Genomic DNA, 22,411 nt, shown 5'->3' with positions numbered 1-22,411 from the left:
GGTCTGTTATTTTGAATTTTAGGTTCTCCTTTATTTTGAGTAGCCACTGGTTTGTTAAGGATTGGAGAGAGTTATGGTACTCCAATTTCCCAGGATCATCTGTCTTTGTGCAGAGCCAAATTCTAACATTCTTCTGTGTTCTTTTGTCTAATTTCATTTTCTTTTGGTAATTTTTATCCCAGTTAAAGCAGTAGTTTCTTGGAACCTTGCTTTAACTTTCAAGACTGTTCAACTCGTGGAACTTCAGATGGTTTCGATACAAGTTTTAAGTTGGTTCTTCTTACACTCTTCGACGAGTACATGCAGCAGTTAAAGAGAGGCCTGTTTGCTCCAACACCTGCAGGTAAATGATGAAATCTGGTCAGTATAAGAATTAGACATATCCAGCAGCTGATTGACCTGTTCAAATTTGAATTTTGGCATCATAGAGAGAATATCAAGCAGTTATATGATGTTTAGGAACTAAGATTTTGTTGGTGATCTCTCATGTTAGTTGAAACTGAGATTTAAATTCAGCATAGAGTTGAGCTTTCTAAGATTCTTGGAATAGTTTGTGATACAGTATGAGCATAGGATGGATGTTCTTTAGAATTCTTAAAAGATCAAGAATTGTGTGCTTTAAGATCCCGTTTTACTCGATTGTGAATCAAGACAAAAGGTCGAATGTACTTGTTCGATGCGATCACACAAAATGAGACTTTTCGTCGTTACGTAACGATGAAGCGATATGATTCAATGAAATTTAAATAACAATTAAAACAAACATTGAATTTAAACTAATAACACAATACATAAATAACAACCATCCAAACAAGCTGTTATGATAAAAAAAAGTTTCCAATATATGAGAACTTCATGACCATCTTTGCGTACTGAAACAGTAATGTCCTAATATGTTCCCTTGATGATTCAAACCCACAATATTTTCCTGTGGTGTAGTATATTTCTTGAGATTTTCATGAAAGATAAATAAAGAACTACTTTTTAATTCCCCAGTATGATCTTGGTCGGCCATAGCGAACTTGGGGATTGGGCTATATATTCTAGTGTTTAGCTGAAACCTTTAACCATTGTTTAGCCAAGAAAGGAAGAATGAGACATCAGAAGGAAAAAGTGGAATTTTCTATTAAGGGTAGTTGCCCCCTCTCTCTGCTATGTCAATGATTTCTTTCTTCTCCATTCATTATAAAAACCAACAGCCCTTTGATTAAAAATAAATCAAGAATTATCTAGACATTTGGCCATAGAATTCTAAATATTTTTATACATATGACCCAACAAAGATAGCTGCTCTTTCAAGACTTCGGAACCTAAAAAATGGGCGGTGATGAAGATTTGCTTCTTTCTGGCTAACAATCTACTTCATCGTGTTGAGAAGATCCGACCCCTATCTTGGCAGGGCGACCCAGTAAGGCATCCATATGCTAACCGGTGTATCTGCAGCCATGGCCATGTCGATTTCTCTTTGCATGTTTGTAGAACAGCAAAATCTGAGCCCTAAAGTGTACGGCAACCATTTGATAGTTGTTCTCGGGAGTTGAGATACCCAATTGGTTTTTTCAGTTTTTCTTGAAAACACCATTTCAATGCAGTGCTCTATCAAATTTTTAGCTCAAAAATTAGGTAATCGGAGTAAAAAAGGATTTTTCAGGGTGGTTGACCATCTCCGGGATGCCAGTGATTTTATCTTAGCTCTAATCAACAGCCTTTTTAGCATATGTATGAGGTCTAGACACCTCTACTGTGTCAGTTGAACACTCCAACTTTGTTCAACTTACAAAATGATCATCTAGATACCTCTAAGATTTATATGCTGCCTGTGTTGACGAGACACAATGGGGATGAGTTGGAGTGTTTAGTTCCATTTGAGACCAAGTTGAGGTGTCTAGATGTGCACTCTCAAAGTTGGAGTGCTTACTTGTCAGCCAAAACCAAGTTTGAGTGTGTTTATGTATTATGCCATATATGTGTGTATTGTATGTCTGTTTCTGTCTCTCTATCAGTGACTTCATTTTCAGATAAAGCAGCAGCAAAAGCATAGAAAAGGGACAGTTAAGCAGACTTGCAGGGTTTCTGGTTAAATTATCTCTTATAAATCAGTGTTCTACAGAAAAGTGAAGGTTCAGCCTCACTATTAAGAATGAGGCCAACAGAGAGAAAAGGGAATTCTTGGAGGTTGGTTGCCCCATCTGTTTGGCCTGTGATTACCCATAAACAAAATCAACAACCCTCTTTTGGAAGTACTAGTATTGGTTTCTTGTTTTCTCTAAGTTCAGACCAAACATACCTCTAATTTTAGCTTATGTTTGTGGGATTTCACTGGGTAGGTTGTTGTTTGTTAAAAGTTGCTCGAAATTGTCCAAACGCCTACATGCGGGGAAGTTTCCTTCTTTCAAATGAAGCTGTGATGATAATGCTTATGGCAGGATCCTCACTATAGTTTAGCACAGAAAGGAAGAATGAGACAGCAGAGAGATGGAATTTCCTGTAAAGGGTGGCTGCCCCTCTCTGTCATGTCTCCATGATTTCTTCTCCATTCATATAAGCCAACAGCCCTTTGAGAAAAAGAAAGGATCAAGAACTATGTAGACGTTTGGCCATAGAATTCCAAATATTTTTAGATACTTCTTCCTTTCTCTGCTTATGCTTTTGCAAGGTAGAAGTGACCCAACAAGGTAGCTGTTTTTTCATGAGTCTAGAACTTAAATGATGTTGATTGATCTGAAAAATGGGCTGTGATGATGCTTTGCTTCTCTCTGGGCTAATAATCTACTAAACTGCGTTGACAAGATCTGACCTGTATCTTGGCGGGGCAACCTGGTAAGACATCCATTTGCAAACCGGTGTATCTGCAGCCATGGTGATGTTGCTTTCTCTTTTGTGTATTTGTAGATCAGCAAAATCTAAGCCCTAAAAGTTTTATTATAACACCCGATTGGTCTTCAGTTTTTGTTGAACACTTTTTAGCTCAAAGTTGAGGTAATCAGAGAAAAAAAGAGGATTTTTCAGGGTGGTTGACCATCTCCAATATGCCTATGATTTCTATTGTGCTCTAATCAACAGCCCTTTAGCTCAAAAATGAAAAAGGGACTATATATGCTCTTCCTGTTTCTGCTTCTTTATATACTACAGCTGATTTTTGCAAATATTCACTTTTATGTCCCTGTAAATAAAAAGCTAGCTGTTTTTGTAAGAGCACTAAACCTAAATGAGGTGTTCTATTTATGTTGGTTGATCTGAAAAAGTTAAAGACGATCCTGAATTAGGAGCAATCTGTGCAAAAACTTGAAAAAATGGGCTGTGATGATGGGTAGCTTCTTTTTGGGCTATAATCTACTTTATTGTGTTGAGAAAATCCGAGCTGTATCTTGGCAGGGCGACATGGTATGGCATCCATATGCAAAGCTGTGTCTTGCAGCCATGGCGTGTGTTGCTTTCACTTTGCATATTCATATACAGCAAAATCTGAGCCCTAAATGTTTTGGCTAAAAATGAGGCAATCGGAGAAACAATGAGATTTTTCAGGGTGGTTGTCCATCTCCAGGATCCCAATGAATTTTCCTTTGCTCTGATCAACAACCCTTTTTTCCATCTGTGACTACTTTGCTCTTGCGTGCTGGCTTTTTGATGCAAAGCAGCAGCAAAAGCATAGAAAAATGGAGGTTCAACCAGTATGAAGAATGGAAAAGGGCCACATATACCCCTCTACCATGAAGAATGAGGCCAACAGAAAGAGAAGGGAATTCGTGGAGGGTGGTTGCCCCCTCTGATTGGCCTATGATTTCTCCTTTACCCAAATCAATAACCCTCTTTAGATGTACTAGTACTGTTTTCTTGTTTCTCCGAGGTTAGCAAACATACTCTAATCTTATCTTTTATGTTTGTTACAAACTACTTGAAATTGTCCAAACGCCTACTTGTGGGGAAGTTCCCATCTTTCAAAAGTGGCTGTGATGATAATGCTTATGGAAAATCCTCACCATAGTTTAGCCCAGAAAGGAAGAATGAGACATCAGAGTGATGGGATTTTCTGTAAAGGGTGGTTGCCCCCTCTCTGCCACGTCCATAATTTCTTCTCCATTCATAAAAAAACAACCGCCCTTTCAGAAGAAAAAAGAACAAGAATGTTGATATATATATATATATATATATATATGCTTCTTCCAATTTCTGCTTCAGCTACTACTACAGTTGATCTTTGCAAATAGTTACTTTTATGTCCCTGTAAAATACAAGGTAGAAATGACACAACAGGTAACCACTTTTAATGGGTGATGTACAAGAATGTTGATTGATCTGGAAAAATGGGCTGTGATGATGATTTGCTTCTTTCTGGGCTATATCTACTTCACTGCATTGAGAAGATCCGACCCGTATCTTGGCAGGGCGACCCTGTATGGCATCATCTGCAAACCGGTATCTGCAGCCATGGCGATGTCGCTCTCTCTTTGCATGTTTGTAGAACAGCAAAATCTGAGCCCTAAAGTGTACGGCAACCATTTGATAGTTGTTTGCGGTAACTGAGATACCCAATTGGTGGCTTCAGTTTTTCTTGAACAACCCATTTCAGATGCAGTGCTTTATCAAAATTTTAGCTCCAAAGTGAGGTAATCGGAGTAAAAAAGGGATTTTTCAGAGTGGTTGACCAACCATCTCCGTTATGCTAGTGATCTTATCTTAGCTCTAATGAACACTTTTTAGCATATGTATGAGGTATGTATGTATATATGTGTGTGAGAGAGAAAGAGAGAGAATGTGTCTGCATTTTTCAGATTAAGCAGCAGCAAAAGCATAGAAAAGGGACAGTTAAGCAGACTTACAGGTTCTCTGGTTAAATTATCTCTTATAAAGTAGAGTGTTCTAGGGGAATCTTAGTAGCTCAGTTGGTTGGTTAGCAAATGGCTACCTGAATTCACCTTGTAATCCCCTCACCCATTCCCCTTCTCCTACCCCCAGTTCTTCAAAAAAAAATCAGTGTGTTCTATAAAAAAATGGAGGTTCAGCCACGTTTTAGATTGAGGCCAATAGAGAGAAACGGGAATTCTTGGAGGGTGGTTGCCCCCTCTGTTTGGCCTATGATTTCCCCATAAACAAAATCAACAACCCTCTTCATAAGTACTTGTACTGTTTCTTGTTTTCTCTAAACTTAGACCAAACATCCCTCTAATTTTACCTTATGTTTGTGGGATTTCATTGGGTAGGTTGTTTGTAAAAAGTTGCTCGAAATTGTCCAAACGCCTACTTGTAGGGAAGTTTCCATCTTTCAAATGAGACTGTGATGACAATGCTTATGGGAGAACCTCACATAGCTTATCCCAGAAAGGAGAATGAGACATTAGAGAGAGAGGATTTTTTGTAAAGGGTGGTTGGCCCCTCTGCCATGTCCATGATTTCTTCTCCATTCATAAAAATCAACAGCCCTTCGAGAAAAACAGAACAAGAAAATGATAAAAGGGACTATATATGCTGCTTCTTTTTTTTTGAAACTGAATTGATAATGCTTCTTCCCTTTTCTGCTTCTGCTGCTACTACAGCTGATTTTTGCAAATAGCAATTTTATGTTCGTGTCAGCTAAGTTGTTCGGACTCATGTGTGGCTTTCCATTATGGATGCAGATCTAGAGGTCGGATCCTCTGTGATCTAAATTTTAAGATTCGGGGATACAGATCCATGTATGGATACGGATGTGGGGATTCAACTAAAAATAATTCAAATATCTAAAAATAGAATTATTAAACCTAAATTACGAGATATTATGTGGAAAACTTGAGGAGAATATTGATCAAGAGGAGCATCCTGGAAGGAGATAAAAGGAAAGGGAGTGACAATAGAAATTTATATATACAAGGTATTCCTTTTTATTCAATTTCACTTTAGTTTTGTTTTGATTTCAGAAACCATTGAATCTTTCCAGAATTTCTTCCTCAAATTTGGTCAAAGTACCCAAAACCGGTTGACCAGATCGGGTATGGATCCACACCTACACCCACGCCGTGTAGGCACGGGGTGCGGCACCGAAAGTGAAGAGTCCGAGCAACTTAGCTTGTATGTATAAACAACAACAACATACCCAGTGAATTCCCACTTAGGGTCTTAAGGAGGATAGGATATACGCAGACCTTACCCTACCATTGTTGTGGAGTGGAGAGGATGTTTCTGATAGAGCCGAAGCAGTATTGCAAGAAAAATATAACAACCAAATAGTAAAATGGGTGATTTTATGCCCCTGTGTATGTACAAGGTAGAAATGACACAATAATGTCGGTGAGTGTAATTGTCACGCTTTTAATGGCACAAGACAACTGATGTTGCTTGATCTGAAAAATGGGCAGTAATGATGAATTGCTTCTTTATGGGCTGTACTATACTGCATTGATGAAATCCGACCTGTACCTTGGTGGGGTGACTCGGTATGGCATCCATTTGCAAACCGGTGTCTTGCAGCCATGGCATGTGTTACTTTCTCTTTGCATGTTTGTAGAACAGCAAAATCTGGGCCCTTAAAGTTTTACGGAAAGAATTGAATGGACGCTCATTTCTCTAGAACTGGAAAATTCAATTGGGTTCTCTAGTTTTTCTTTCAGATGCAGTTCTCTATCAAAATGTTCAGCTAAAACTGAGGCAATCTGAGAAAAAAGGAGATTTTTCAGGGTGGTTGACCATATCCAGCATGCCTATGATTTTGTTTTTGCTCTGATGAACAACCCACTCTATGAGACTCTCTCTCTCTCTCTGTGTGTGTGTGTGTGTCTATATATATGTGTGTGTGTGTGTATATATATAAACTTATGCTTCTGCTGCTGCAACAGCTGATTTTTGGAAATAGCCACTTTTATGCCCCTCTAAATACAAGATAGCTGTTTTTAATGGTGCTAAGGGCACAAGACAACTGATGTTGATTGATAAAAATGGGATGTGATGATGATTTGCTTCTTTCTGGGCTATAATCTACTTTTGAGAAGATCCAACTTGCATCTTGGTGGAGCGACCCAGTATGGCATCAGTTTAGCTGAAACCTCCCCATTGTTTGGCCCAGAAAGGAAGAATGAGACATTAGAGAGAAATGGGATTTTCTGTAAAGGGTGGTTGCCCTCTCTCTGTTATGTCCATGATTTCTTCTCCTTTCATAAAACACCAACAGCCCTTTGAGAAAAAGAAAAGATCAACAATTATGTAGGCGTTTGGACATACAACAACAACAACATACCCAGTGAAATCTCACTAAGTGGGATCTGGGGAGGCGTTTGGACATAGATTCCATATATATATATATATATATGCTTTTTCTCTCTTCTGCTTGTGCTTTTGCAAGGTAGAAATGATACAACAAGTTAGCTGTTTTATTGATGTTGATTGATCTGAAAATGGGCTGTGATGATATTTGCTTCTTTCTGGGCTAATAATTTACTTCACTGCATTGAGAAGATCTGACCCGTATCTTGGCGGGGCGACCCGGTACGACATCATCTGCAAACCGGTGTCTTGCAGCCATGGCATGTGTTGGTTTCTCTTTGCATTTTCATATATAGCAAATTCTGAGCCCTAAAGTGTATGGCAAGCATGTGAAGGTCTTAAATGGATGGTCGTTCTCGGAAACTGAGATACCCACTTGGGTTTTTCAGTTTTTTTTTAAACCCCATTTTTCAGATGCAATTCTCCATCAAATTTTTTCTTTAAAATGAGGTAATCGGAGTAAAAATGTGATTTTTCAGGGTGGTTGACTATCTCCGGTATGCCAGTGATTTTATCTTAGCTCTAATCAACAGCCCTTTTATCATATCTATATTATATTAAAAGCATGAAGGTCTTTAGCGAAATGTTGTTAGCTGTTTTTACCCATTAAAACTAGATTTCACACTAGATAAAGTTGTCATTTTACTATTTTCCTAATATTTTGGACTTTAAAATCAACTAAAATTTATGTAATAAATCCTTCCTAATATTTAGGACTTCAAATCAACCAAATATCTGTTTGTGTTCAAGGAATGAGGCTTTTCTATGGAACTCGAGAAAGGTTGAGATTTTCTAAGGGTGGTTATTCCCTTTCTCTGAAGTTCAATTTAGCCGATGAAGTTTCCAGTACTTCTGCTACAAAGAGAGAGATTAACAACCCTTTCATCAACTACTGCCAATAATGATCTTGCTGATGATGATGATTCGCCATGGCTTTGGTCACAAATATCTAATTAGATTTTCGGAAAACAGAAGGAAAAAAAAAGAACTATTTTTTCCTTCACTGATCTCTTGGTCAGCCATGGCAAGATAAAAAGAACTTGGGAATTGGGTATTGTGCTATATATATGTACAACATAGTATGTTTTGCAGTACCCTCATCATAGTTTAGCCCATAAATGAAGAATGAGACATAGAGGTGGGATTTTCTGTAAAGGGTGGTTGCCCTTTCTCTACTATTTATGTCCATAATTTCTTTCTCCATTCAGGAAAACCAACAGCCCTTTGCGAAAAAGAAAAGATCAAGAAACTGAAAGCGAGACCATGATATATATATATATATATATATATATATATATATATGTTGTACATATATATAGCACAACAAGCTAGCTTCTTTTTTAAGAGTTCGGAACCTAAATGAGGTGTTTTATTGATTTTGATTGATCTGATAAAATGGGCTGTGATGATGATTTGCTTCTTTCTGGACTATAGTCTGCTTCACTACGTTGAGAAAATCCGACTCGTATCTTGGTGGCGACCTGGTAAGGCATTTTGCTAACTGGTGTATCTGCAGTCATGCGACGTCGCTTTCTCTTTGCATGCTCATATACAGCAAAATCTGAGCCCTTATGGCAAGCATGTGATGATCTTAAATTGATGGTCGTTCTCAGGAACTGAGATACATACTTTGGTTTTTCAGTTTTTGTTGAACCCCATTTTTCAGATGCAGTTCTCCATCAAAATTTTATCTCAATAATGAGGTAATCGGAGTAAAAAGGATTTTTCAGGGTGGTTGACCATCTCCGGTTTACCAGTGATTTTATCTTGGCTCTAATCAATAGCCCTTTTATCATATATATAAATAATAATAATTGGATTTCTCTTTCTGTCTCTCAGTCTGTGACTGCTTTTTCAGGCAAAGCAGTTGCAAAAGCATAGAAAAATGTAGGTTCAGCCCAGTATGAAGAATGAGGCCAACAGAGAGAAAAGGGAATTCCTTGAGGGTGGTTGTTCCCTCTGCTTGGCCTATGATTTCCCCATAAACAAAATTAACAACCCTCTTCAGAAGTACTAGTACTGTTTATTGGTTTCTCTAAATTCTTTGAGAGTGGTTACCCTCTCTGATTGGCCTATGATTTCCCTGATCAGCCAAACCAACAATCCTCCGTTGGTATATGTTTCTTTTGATGTAATGTTGATAGCAAGAGTAGTAATGCTCCCTATGTTCCTATTTACTTGTAACTGTTCAGTACTGATATGGAAAAGAATCCATCTTTCGAAAGAGGCAGTGATAATATTGCTAATTCTGGGCAAGGAGAAAATCCGACTCGTATCTTGGTGGGGCAAACCCTGACTATGTAACCGTCTCATTTTGCAGCCATGGCCTTATCATCTTCTCTTTGCCCCATTTTACACAGATCTGAGCCTCAACTTCCATTGCGTCCCAGGATCCAAACCCCGAAGCTCATTTGATGGAAACCTAGACCTAGTTCATTTTAGCTTGAAAGGACGAGGCAATAAGAGGAAAATGGGGATTTTTACAGGGTGGTCGACCACCTCCGGTATGTCAATGATTTCTTTTCTCTAATCAACAATTCTTTTAGCTTTTGTATGTGGACGAAGTGCACAAATAACTGCTTTTGGACCATTTCCATGGTCATTGGGTGTTGTATTTCCTGTATTTTAGGACCCTGTTTAGAGAATAGCTGAAGTTTACAAAGTCGCAGGGACTTACAGTTTACAGAGTAATAGAAGCTTAGCCCAGTATGAAGAATGAGGCCAACAGGGAGAACAAGGGGAAATTTTTGGAGGGTGGTTACCCTCTCTGGTTGACCTATGATTTCTCCTTCAACCTAATCAACAACCCTCCATTGGTATATTTGTGAAATTTCCCAAAAATAAATAAATAAATCTGTTGCCGTTGATGTAATGTTGATAGTAGTAGTAGTAATGCCATACTCTCTCGTTTCAATTTACTAGTCTGGAAAACTGTCCACAAATTACTATAGAAAAGGTTCCATCTTTCTCAAATAGGCAGTGATGATATTGCTAATTCCGGGCTGAAAATCAGGGCATGGAGAAAACCCGACTCGTATCTTGGCAGGGCAAACCCGAATCATGCAACCCATTCATTTTGCAGCCATGGCGTTGTCGTCTTCTCTTTGCCCCCATTTTGCACAGATCTGAGCCTCAACCTCCAATGAGTCACTCTGGATACTCCGGGATCGAAACCCAGAAGCTTGTTTGATGGAAACCCTGTTCATTTTAGCTTGAAAAAATGAGGCAGTCAACAGCCCTTTTAGCTTTGTTTGTGGACGAAGTGCACAAATTGCTGTTTTAGACCAGTTCCAAGTTCATTGGGTGTAATTTCCTGGATTTACACTGCAATGGAAGCTCAGCCCGGTGTTAAGAATGAGGCCAACAGTGAGAAAAAGGGAATTTCTTTGGAGGGTAGTTGCCCCCTCTGATTGGCCTATGATTTCTCCTTTAACCAACCCAACAACCCTCTGGAAAAGTAGAAACAACAAACAATATCTGTTGCCATTGCCTTCAATGGTGGCGATATGATGCTGATGTAAGTAATACTATTCAATTTTCTGATCATTCTGATCTAGCTCAGACCAAATGCTTTTGGTATGAAAGACTCACAGATCTGAAGGTCTCATTTGTTTCATTATTTTTTCTTGTTAAAGTTATTCAAACAGGCTCTTATGGAAAAGTCTCCATTTTTTCTGAAAGAGGCAGTGATGATATTGCTAATCTGGGCTGATGTTTGGGGCATGGAGACTATTCGACCCGTATCTTGGCATGGCAAACCTGGATGGCTTGTGATTGAGTCTTCTCTTTCACATGCAACTGGTTCTTTTGCATCCATGGCACTGTCGCCTTCTCTTTGCCCTGTTTTTTGCAGATCTGAGTCTCAATTTAGTCCAACTGAATGTCGCAGGACTCGAAGAGTTCTGAACCTAAATGATGAAAAAACCTCTGGATGCACACAAATAAACAAACATATCGTGAGAAAATGTCCAAAATGGTCCCTTGTAGAGGCAGTGATGATCTTTCAATCAATCCTCTCAAGCTAGTAATTGAGCATTGAGAGTACCCGACTGCATCTTGGCGCGGCAATGATCCAGATGCCTGTGATTTTACTGCATGCAACTTGGGGATATTTGCAGCCATGACGTGGCAGGGCTTTCTTTGCCTGAGCATAAATAGAAGAATTGAGCCTCAATTGTCACATTCATCTTACTCTGGGTGTATTTGGTATGGAGGAAAATATTTTAATGAAGCAGCCCCAGTGGCTACCTGGTGTCATTTCTACAAAGAAAACCTTCGACTCGAGGCCCGTAATGAGGCTGTGATGATTTTCATTCTTTACTCATCAGATGGTTGAGCCTCACTATATCTTGGCGTGGCAGTTTTGTTGGGATCTTGTGAGATAGTGGAGCTATTTTTGTTTCTGGGTCTCACAAAGCATCCTTTAGCTTGCAGCCATGGCGGGGTTTAGCATATGAGAAAAGGCGTATCTGAGCCTCCCAAATCTCTGTTTGTGTTGAAAGAATGAGGCTTTTTATGGAACTTGAGGAAGATTGAGATTTTCTAAGGGTTTTTGCTCCCTTCCTCTGAAGTTCAATTTAGCCAATGAATTTCCCTATTCCTTTGTTACATAGGAAATTACACCCAAGCCTTCAAAGTCAGAAGTCAGAAGTGAAAAGTTTTGGGCATGGAGTAAGTGGGTCAAAAGTTCAAGACCACGCACATCTACAGGCCATTCTTGTAAATCACCCTACTTTACTGCATTGAGAAAATCTGACCTGTATCTTGGCAGGGCGACCCGGTATGGCATCATTTGCAAACTGGTGTCTGCAGCCATGGTGTTGTCCCTTTCTCTTTGCATGTTCATATACAACAAAATATGAGTCCTAAAGTCTCTGGTTAATTTTTCAAATGGTCACTCAACTGATGGGGATTGGCGTAGCAGCTTTAAGAGACTCTGAGATATGGGAACTATATTGGTTTTTGTCTCACTGGACTATTGATGCTTGCAGCGATGTGCCCATATCCATTGTTTAGCTTTTTGAATGAGAAAAGGCAAATCTGAGCCTCCAAGTATCTGTTTGTGTTCAGCAAATGAGGCTTTTTATTGAACTCGAGAAAGTAGTGATTTTTTGAGGGTGGTTATCCTCTTTTCTCTTAAGTTCAATTTAGCCAATAAATTTTCCTATGCTTTTGTTAGACAGATAAAGTTTAACAGCCCTTTCATCAGCAAAATGCTCTTGATGATGATGATGATTGCCATGGTTATGATAATAATAATAATAATAATAATAATAAGGGAAAATACATATCCCCCCCCCCCCCCAACTTGTCTAGAAAACCCCGAATCCTCAACCCTAAACTTTGTGAATGAGGCTGTGATGATATTCTCCAGGAAGTTTGAAAATCAAATTTTTGAGCTGATTCGTATCTTGGCTAGGCAAAGGCAGGGGAATTTGTGAGGTTGGTTCTTACGGGCTCTGTCACAAAGGTATCTGCTTTTTGCAGCCACGGTGAATTAGCCCTTTTTCTGATTGATTTTCACTCAAAATCTGAGCCTCTCTTCTGTTTAAAGTTTGGTTCTACAATATGTAGTCTGCTTTGTCATCCTTCATACGGTTAGTACATATAGGAAGAGTCCCCTTTGAGAAAGGAACTTCTAATGTATCCATCTGTACAATTTCCACAAATTGTTAGGTATTGATATGAAACGAGTCCAAAGGGAATGGAAGTGGATATTTAGGATCCATATGCTGTCTTTAACCAGTTTGATATTGAAGCTGGTTGTTGCTGCATTTATCTACTTTATTCAAACTTTCATGCATTTTTCGATCCTGAATGCACCAAGTTTCTGATGCAGTGAAGACTATTCTTCATGAAAATGAAAAGTGAATAAGATGAGAGTTGATTCATGGCCTGGCTTGGCTAAGTCCATTTTTTTATTTTATTTTTTATTTTTTATGGGAACAGACCCTACACGAGGCTCCCACCTCTCGTGCACAGTCAGGGGTTGAGCAACACCCCCAAGCCTTAACATAAATAATCAAAATAAAATACAAGGAGGAGGACATAAACCTTACCTCCGATCCTATGGTGGTTCATAAGTCGGCTAACCTATTAAGGTCGGCTAACTCATCCCCGATACAAAAAAGAGACTAACTATAACTAGAAAGCATTAAACCTTCCAGAGAATTCCGTGTTCTATCACGACAAAACCTCTTATTTTATTGATCTTCAAAATAAAAAATTCGAGAGGACTCCTCTCGGTACAAATCAACTAAGAAAGCATAAATGAGGGAGACTTTCCCCTTCCATGAGAATACAAGAAAGTAGCCTACACTAGTCCTATTCAATTATGCTACGACTCAGGCATAGCTACATTGAGAAAGAACAAGTATACGAACCTTCTATCTCGCATGGGTTGGGGAAATTCTTTTCATCTTTGCTCTTTTTAGACATGTCGTACCAAGTGGGTCCAAGGAAAGTTGCAGCAACAACAATCGTAGCTAAGGGGGATGAAATGATAGGAAGTAAATGTAGACATAGCAGCCAGCTTGCTTGGGATTGTAGTTAAGGAAGCTGAGGGACAGAATAGGTGTAATATGCATTTTGTATGTGGTGCAGCCCTGACTTGAACAGCTGGTTGGATGGTTCCAGTGTTGTCTACTGATCCGGGGGGTACCTGCATATCCACAAATAAGCCAAGCAAGAGTTCTAATGCAGCCTTGGCTTAGATGTTTGACTGAAGGTGCCTTGGACTTTGGAAGGGGCCATTGTTGCTGTTCAATGTGCCTGCACAGCAGCAAGTAAACAAACAGAGAGTTGTGTTTGTTGGAGCTCCATCTTCTTGTCTTCTCATCAATGAGAGCAGTCAAGGAGTCCCAAAGGCTAAGTCCAATTGGAAGGTCTTGTAAGGCAATTGTTGCTTGCAACCACAGCAATGTTAACTCTGCTCTTCCTTTTCTCTTCTGTTTTTTTTTTTGTGGGGATTAAATAGGCGAAAATCTGAGCTTCATTCTTAGCGTAGTTCATTTTCTTTTTTTCACTAGTCTTTTGTGGAAAGAGATTTAGATTACCATCATTGTGGAACCACTGAAATCAACAGCTCTGGCTGCTACCGCCAAAAGCCTAAAGAAAAAAATGTTTTCTTGGTCGAGTATATGCATTTGTTATCTGACAAAGGTGAATCCACACCTAAACATGAGTATGTCAGCTAATGGTCTGTTCTACAGTTCATGTCGCTTCCCTCTTATTGTTGATTAAAGGAGCTATTTCATCCCTTCGAGCCTCTTGCAGTGACAAAGGCAGGCCTAAGGGTTGCAAGCCCATCTCGATTTGCACATGGATACTCTGCTGTATTACCCTAAAGAGTCATACTCATATCCAGGGCATTTTGTCCTTGAAAGAGCGTCATCAGTCTAGCTCGTCATGACACTTTCTTTTCAGGTGAACAATGTTGCATTTCATCTTTGCTGGGTGGTGAACCGGTGTCATTTCAATTATTGGTGATACTGATGGCATCTTGATTGGGTTGAACGACGAAAATTGGATCTACCCACATGAAAAGGTAATACAGTTACCTTCAATTTGCTTGTGTTTACTTAAGGTCAATTTGCCCAGAACTTTGAGCATCATCTCGGAATATCATCTAACTTTTCAAGAATGATATCCCACTACTACTTTATGACTAATACGTCTATGTTGCGCTTAAATCTTGACTTACATCTTCTATAATTAAACTGCAGCTACTATCCCAAAGCATGTTACTAAGTAAATTTGTGCGGCTATCAATTTTGTTAATGCAGTATTCTTAATTGCCAGCTAATCTATAGTAAAGCTAGATGTAGAGGAGGTGATGTGGCATGCCTCTAAAGCCAAGAGTGACATTTATCTTTTTTTCTCAATTTTTGACATTTTTCTTCATTTTTTCTTATATAATATATTAGAATTTTTTTAAAAACATTCTTAATTACATCCTTTTAATTATTCATCTCATAAATTCATAAATAATTACACTTAAATGTCCTTTATAACTGAAATGTATTAATCCTTCAAAACCAATAAATCCTCTATTAAGAATTATGCCTTCTCCTCTTCCTCTTTTTTCTTAAAACATTCCAATTTGCTTCTAAATGATTAATGTTCTTCATTCTTTCTTTTCTTGTTTTATTTATTCTGGGTAGATTTTGTATTTTTATATGCATTTGAGATCTTTACTAACATATTCTTTTATATGTATTTGAAGTCTTTTCAACTAGAAATGCTTAGAATATTTAAGATTTGTTGTTGTTAGTCGGTTGGCTGGTGTGTTGAATTTAAGTTATTGTATTTTAAGTATTTGAAGATATTGTTAAATTGTATATCAATATTTTGTAGTGATATTGTGCCAATCGTTTATGTAGAGGATTATTTACAACAGAGATGAAGTCGTTTTTTCAAGTTTTTTGGCTATCCATCCCTATGAAGACGGAAGACTGTCTTCCATCCCTATGAAAACGAAAGAGAAAGATAAAGCTTCATTTCTCGGCATTGCAAAGATTGTGTTTAAAAACAAAAAGCTTCATTGGTTAAGGTGCTTTTTATTTTTAGATCTTTATCATTTTCCTTCCTTGAAACAAAGAAAACAATTAAATTTTCCATAGGATCCGAAAAAATGAAAATTTGAAATTTTCACAATATCAAATAATTTTTATTGATTTATTCAACAGATTATACAATATTGGTTAGATGATTATACAATATTGGTTAGATGGAGTAACTGGTAAAGTTGCTGCCATGTGACCAGGAGGTCACGGGTTCAAGCCTTGGAAACAGCCTCTGGCAGAAATGCAAGGTAAGGCTGCGTACAATAGACCCTTGTGGTCGGGCCCTTCTCCGGACCCTGCGCATAGCGGGAGCTTAAGTGCACCGGGCTGCCCTTTGCCCTTAACTATGAATATATCTCTTTTGGAGTTAAATTCAAAAAATCATATTGGTAAAATTTTAAAAAATTCTGAAATTTGCAAAAATCAAAAAATTAATTTTAATATTTTTCACTCTAAATCAAAATTCACAAAAAACCATTGTATACATGATCAAACATAACTTCAATTATCAAATATATCATTTTTCCAATTTGAAAACAAAATAAAATACTTTTTATAAATTTCACAATTTTCATAAGGGAGACTGTGATTCTCCCCCTTTATGTGTTCTATATCAAAGTCAAAAGAGGGTCTTGACATCTTTCTTTAAGGATTATTTTCAATGCCTTACAATTTGTTCTCATCGGGAACCTCTGGTGTTGGATGTAGATTTGGAACTGAGCTTCGCTTCTGGCAAAACATCGGGAGGGAGTGCTACTGTTTCCTTAATTTATCAATTCTCATCTATGAAAGGGATTCAATTCGATATCTTGCGTACGAATTCATGTTGTCAACGAGGATCAAATCCTTAAAATTAAAAAATTCAGAGAATTGTTGGACTCAAATTTTCTTCTTTTACAAGTGTTCTAACTTGCTATACCTTTGGAATGTTTTGTTCTATATTATCTCATTTTGTCTTTTCATATTTGATTGATTTTATTAAGTTCACGTGTGACTATTATGTAATAATTATTTTTCGAGTTTAGAAAAACTGAAAAGATAAGGTGACAAAAAAGAGATGAAAGTTAAAAGTGTCTGTTTTGTATTATCAATGACTTAAGTTAATGTCATTTAATTATTCAAATTTCCGCCTCATATTTTATATAAATATATATTCAATTTTCTTTATAGGAATTAATGTAATTTTATTTTTCTTATTTTTAAATTATTAAGAAGTTGTACTTTTACAATGAATCTTTGAAATGCTATCTAAAAAAATTTGTAATATCAAGCATACTAGATCACACGAGTTCTAAATTCATATGTATTGCATTTTTAGCAATTTCCATTGTATGTGCTAATTTAAGATTATGAATTTAAAATTTGTATTTTTATTGATTAAATTACTTCGTCAAGAGAAAAAAAGTGTTATAGGTCACTATATCCTGTAATAGAAACTTTTAATAATATTTTAATTTCCATTTTCTTTTTAACCGCGCAAAGCGCGGACATATTCACTAATTCAATTTAATTGAAATGGAGTGGCAGTTTATATGCATCCACAAAGACAAGAAGGAAAACAGCTTGAACCTCTGGAAGAATATCGGTGAAGGAAGAGAATTTAGCTTCAAGAATTTGCCTCCGCTTGACTACTAATTTGTATGAGACCTCAAAGAGGCATTTCTCTGGTTCTTGGCTACTGAAGTTCAGAGCTATTGCTTTGTTTGCTATCAAATGCACCATGGTTGTTTTTTTCTCACCCAAGAATATCCATTAATATGGACAATATATCTGTTGACAAATTTTGTGTTTTCTTTGAGGTAAAATTGTCGGGTTTTTTTTTTTTTCAGCATCTATTGGAAGGTAAAGTGTACGTACACTTGGATTCGAACTTGATACAAGTTAATACATTGATTATATATTTGTGAAATTTAACTTATATAAATTGTATTTATAATTATCTTATGAGTGATGTAATTGTGTAAATATTTCTTACAAATCCAAAAGAAAAATAAAGGTTCAGCTACACAAATAAATTGTTGATAAATAGATATCATGATACCAAAGTGTGTAATACATGCCAAGAAATTCAAACATTATTTAAGATATATGTGTCACTCGGTCCAGTTAAACCAATCGTCATTCCTAGTGCCTTTGCTACTGATTTGACCGCGTCTCATCATTAATCTGGATTCATCTCAGCCCTCGCCCAAGAGCTCTTATGAAGACTCTGGTGGTGCATGTGTATGATAGAGCCCCCCATAATTACCAAAGATCGGTGATGTTGTCATGATAAGTGTGGAAAGTTGATAGTGTACTTGATGATTGAAGGACTTATCGACTTGCATTAACTTCCCGTGGCTAGTAGGGGGGACTTTAATGTAATTGTAGAGCCATTAGAAAAAACTTGGGGGTCGACCTCCTGACTTCAATGCCTTTATTGAAGTGATGAGCTTTGAAGATATGATTTTCTCGTTTGGATTATTTGATTGGGCTTTCAATGAAGCAAATTGACTTGGAGCAATAATCAAACCGATCAGATTGTATTTGGGCCATTATTCAAGTTTTTGACGCCTAAAACATACCTTTGAGATAGGAATCAATATATAATACTAAAGAATAAACCTCAAAAATGAAAGAGTGGAAAGTGAAAAAGAAAGAAATCTAAAAATAGAAATTACTTCTGAAATGAAAGGAATTAAATATGAACAATATTTAATAGAGTTGAATTTATCTCCTCTCATGCGAACGAACTTGAATACGTAATATATATTCCAAAGTTGAAATTGTTTAATTGTTAAAAGAAAGTTCCCAAAAAATTTACTATGAAAATGTAAGGGCCTTAAATGTCCACGTCCATCCCATAACATGAATTTCTCTTGTATATATATATATGCACATTCACACACAATAAACAAACCAAATTCCTATAAGCAGAGAAAATTGTCTCGTAGAAAGATTCCAAATCCCCATTTTCTCCAAAACCTCCAAAAATCTTGAAAACCCCATTTGTTAAATCGTCAACAAAATGGCTACAAAAGTAATGGAAGTGGTAAAGAATCTTGATTTAAAGAGGTACATGGGTAGATGGTATGAACTCGCTTCATTCCCATCAAGATTTCAGCCCAGAGATGGAGTGAACACAAGGGCTACTTATACTTTGAACACAGATGGCACTGTACATGTGCTGAATGAGACATGGAGTAATGGCAAAAGAGGATTTATTGAAGGAACTGCTTATAAGGCTGATCCTAAAAGTGATGAGGCAAAATTGAAAGTCAAGTTTTATGTACCACCATTCTTACCTATTTTTCCTGTTACTGGGGATTATTGGGTTTTGTATATCGATGAGGATTATCAGTATGCTTTGATTGGTCAGCCTAGTAGGAGGTATTTATGGGTAAGTTTCTTGTTTCTAACTTTTGACATTCAAAGTTGTTGTCTTTGTCATTTGTTATTAAAAAAAAAATGGATGAGTTTTTCTATACATATCAGGGGCGTCTACTCGGCAAAATATTACACTATATATATGAGATTTTTTATGTACATAGATAGATATCAGCCTATCTACGGGTAAGTTTCTTTGTTATCCTTTAAAGTTATTGTCTTTGCCAGTTTATATGAAAATTGGATGAGTTTTTAAGATGTAGACAGAGGTGGAGTTAGGATTTTTAGTGTACAAGTTCTGAAGTACTTTTGATTATTTATACACTTCCTCTGTGCCAATTTAAAGTTTCTTAGTTTGACTAGGAATGAAGTTTAAGGAACAAAGGGAGGTTTTTAATTCTTGTGGAATATAGAAAGAAACATTTTTTATGGGGACAGACCTAAAAGGAGAGTAAGACACGTAAACTGGGATGGACGGAATATATCAGATGACCTGTAGCTTTGAGGCTGGCTTAGCCGAAATCATGTTTAAAGAGGGCAAGGTAGACTTAAGTTCATGTGGAAGAAAACTATCTCAAAAGTTCCACAATCTCTTGGAGCCTATGCAGACCTAACCTAAAAATAGGATATTATTGAAGGAAAAGAATCTATGTAGACAATAGCAAGTCCTAGTTGGGGTTAAGTTCTAGTCATGCTAATATGTTACTATAGGTCCAATGTTTTCAAGGATTTTTAAGTCCCAGATTATGGTATGAAATTCAAAGTTGTTTTCTTTGTCATTTGATATGAAAATTAGATGAGTCTTTAATAAGTAGATGTAACCTTGCTGAGTGGAAACGTCAAAAGAAGACTAGGTAGGCTTTAAAGTATTGTCGAAAGTATGGTTATTTGTGTGTTTCATGCAACTATTGATTGCATAGTGGGATGAACAAATAGGTACAAAAAGTAGTGCTCTAGGCTCCTTGGGCTTTGGTCTAGTGGTAAGAGATACTAGTTCGAGCCATTTATTTAAGTGGATCATCCACCAAATTTCGAACCATGCACCATTGACTCTCGGAGATTTCTCAGTTATTAAAAAAGTTATTAAAAAAGTAGTGATATAAGTGTCTAACTTGAAGAAGTGCTTAGCAGTATTTTATTAGTTATTTGATGATAATTGTATCCAGCATCCGGTGACTCAGTCTATCAACATGCTAGTTTTTCTGTCATAGTTATGTTGATCTGCTCTCACTTGTAACTTTTTTGAAGAGTTACATCAAGTCTATGATACTTTTAGTTCTTTCAAGCCAGTGATACCGTATTTGCATGAAACAGTTACTAATTTGTGGTATCTCAGTTTGCAGTTTATGTTAAATTTCGTGAATGATCCTCGCATTCAGCATGTTCATCCTATTAGATATCATTTGAAGTTTTTGCTTTCCTAAGATCTTTCATGTGTCATCTTCGACATTATAGACTCTGCTGATCATTAGATTTTGTGGAAAACCATATTTGCCTAACTTTCTCTTCCTCTTTGTATTGAAACGAATATCGTTTACTAATAGAACATTAGGCATTATTCTTCCATACCCAATTCCGAAACTTTTGTTCCATGTAAACTAAAAAAGTCAGTAGTATATTTAGTTACACAGATTCCACATTTTATCAAGCCTTCTGTTTGTTAGACTATGAAACGTGCATATCTGTTTTTCTTTAACAAGTGTGGTGTCCCGCCAAGCTTGTGCACGCCTTGATTAGTTCCACGGGGTACCTGTTATTCCCACCAGCACAGGTACCGGGCAAATCTGTCCACCAAGGCTTGGATAAGTCGAAAGAAATCACCTAGTGTTTTTGCATATTTTGTCCAAAGGATTCTTGTTTTCTGGCTTAACAAAACGTATTTTGTTGGCAGATATTATGTAGGCAAACATGTCTTGATGATGAGATTTACAACCAGCTCGTTGAGAAGGCTAAAGAAGAAGGCTATGATATAAGTAAGCTCCACAAGACACCACAATCTGACTCCCCACCCGAGAGTGAAGATGGCCCCAAGGACACCAAAGGAATTTGGTGGATCAAATCAATCCTTGGAAAATAGGCAAAGACAGTACAATGGAAGGAAAAAAACAAGAAAACTATCCAAAGACCAATGAAATGAGGTGTTTATAAAACTGCTTTTAGTGTGTTAAATCCAATATGTTTAAAGCTTTTATGTTTTTACAAGTCTTTTTCCTCTGAAACTATGTAAAGTTGATAGTATTGAATGTGTGTGGTTTGTGTTTGAATCCTGTGTGAAATGTTGAACAAGTTTATAGTTCCCCTTTTTTATGTCCCCATCTGGCGACATGGAGGCGAAAAAAGGAAAGGAAAAGGATGGGGTTTCTCGCGCTTTTGGCATATTGGGCCCTGTTATTAACTACATTTTCTTTGACGCAAAGGTTCTTGGATACAAACAAACTGGGATTTCACATCAATTGTTGGTATTTTGATAACTTTATGTTGAAGCATTAAAGCATAGGGGACCATATGTTTGTTGGATAAGACATTTGGTGTAGAGAACTTAGGATATTTATTACTTGGATCGTTCTCGCAATATAATCCTTGTGTTGAGATTGAGAAATTTACTAAAAATGTATATATAATAAGCTATGAACCAATCATCATAAATGGGTTATGAGTTTGGTGGTTAGCGAGGTGTTCCAAGTCTTTCGCCTTAAGGCGGTTGTGGGTTCGAGGACAGTTTAGTTAAGGGTGTGCATAAATTATCGAAAATCACTTTACTAAATCAAAATTTATCGTATCGATAGTTATAGTTTGTTTTCTTTTTGTGATAATAATAATCATGTCAAATGTTTACTTCATGTGAGAATAATACTAGTAATACTTCATGTGAGAATAATACTAGTAATAGGTTTTATTATTATCCTAAGCCTCAGTATTCACTAAGCATATCATAACTAATTGATCTAATAAAATTCATCAAGAACCCAATTTGAGGACTTTGACTATTTATTTACTTTTAACCTTGTGGGTATGAATTGTTTACTATATATATTGGTAACATTAACGAGTGTTGAAATGTCCTATGTCGCCAATTCATAATGTTGGAATTTGAGAGAAGAGATCTAATTAGTGTACATGTGATTTCTCTAAAACCTAACATGTCAAATGTTGGAGAAATAATGAACATATTTTGTCAAAATATCTTTCCTTTTCATAATAAATTACCCAAATACCGTATCAAAATTTACCGGACATAAATTTGATTT

At 36.9% G+C, this 22,411-nt stretch overlaps 1 protein-coding gene and 1 long non-coding RNA gene across 6 annotated transcripts in view; both read left to right on the top strand.

Annotated features, from left to right (window-relative positions):
- Window positions 1–16,865, top strand: part of LOC129904991 (uncharacterized) — a 30,616-nt gene extending 13,751 nt beyond the window's left edge. For 4 of the 5 annotated variants that reach the window (XR_008770547.1, XR_008770546.1, XR_008770544.1 and 1 more), the window contains 4 exons: window positions 183–9,737; window positions 14,659–14,779; window positions 15,615–15,784; window positions 16,506–16,865. This is a non-coding gene — a long non-coding RNA (uncharacterized LOC129904991). Of the gene's footprint in view, window positions 1–182; window positions 9,738–14,658; window positions 14,780–14,957; window positions 15,238–15,614; window positions 15,785–16,505 lie in introns of those variants that run through there. The other variant, XR_008770548.1, reaches the window with a different exon arrangement.
- Window positions 16,866–18,624: 1,759 nt separating this feature from the next.
- On the top strand, window positions 18,625–21,427 carry LOC129871420 (temperature-induced lipocalin-1-like). Its single transcript, XM_055946330.1, has 2 exons — window positions 18,625–19,176; window positions 21,055–21,427. Exons 1-2 carry the CDS (start codon window positions 18,805–18,807, stop codon window positions 21,238–21,240), a joined length of 558 nt encoding a protein of 185 aa, XP_055802305.1. The 5' UTR covers window positions 18,625–18,804; the 3' UTR covers window positions 21,241–21,427.
- The last annotated feature ends 984 nt before the right edge of the window (window positions 21,428–22,411 follow it).

This window comes from Solanum dulcamara, chromosome 10 (genome assembly GCF_947179165.1).
Source record: "Solanum dulcamara chromosome 10, daSolDulc1.2, whole genome shotgun sequence".
NCBI lineage: Eukaryota > Viridiplantae > Streptophyta > Magnoliopsida > Solanales > Solanaceae > Solanum > Solanum dulcamara.
The sequence above is the reverse complement of the archived record's forward strand: the minus strand, read 5'-3'. Positions and strand labels throughout refer to the sequence as shown.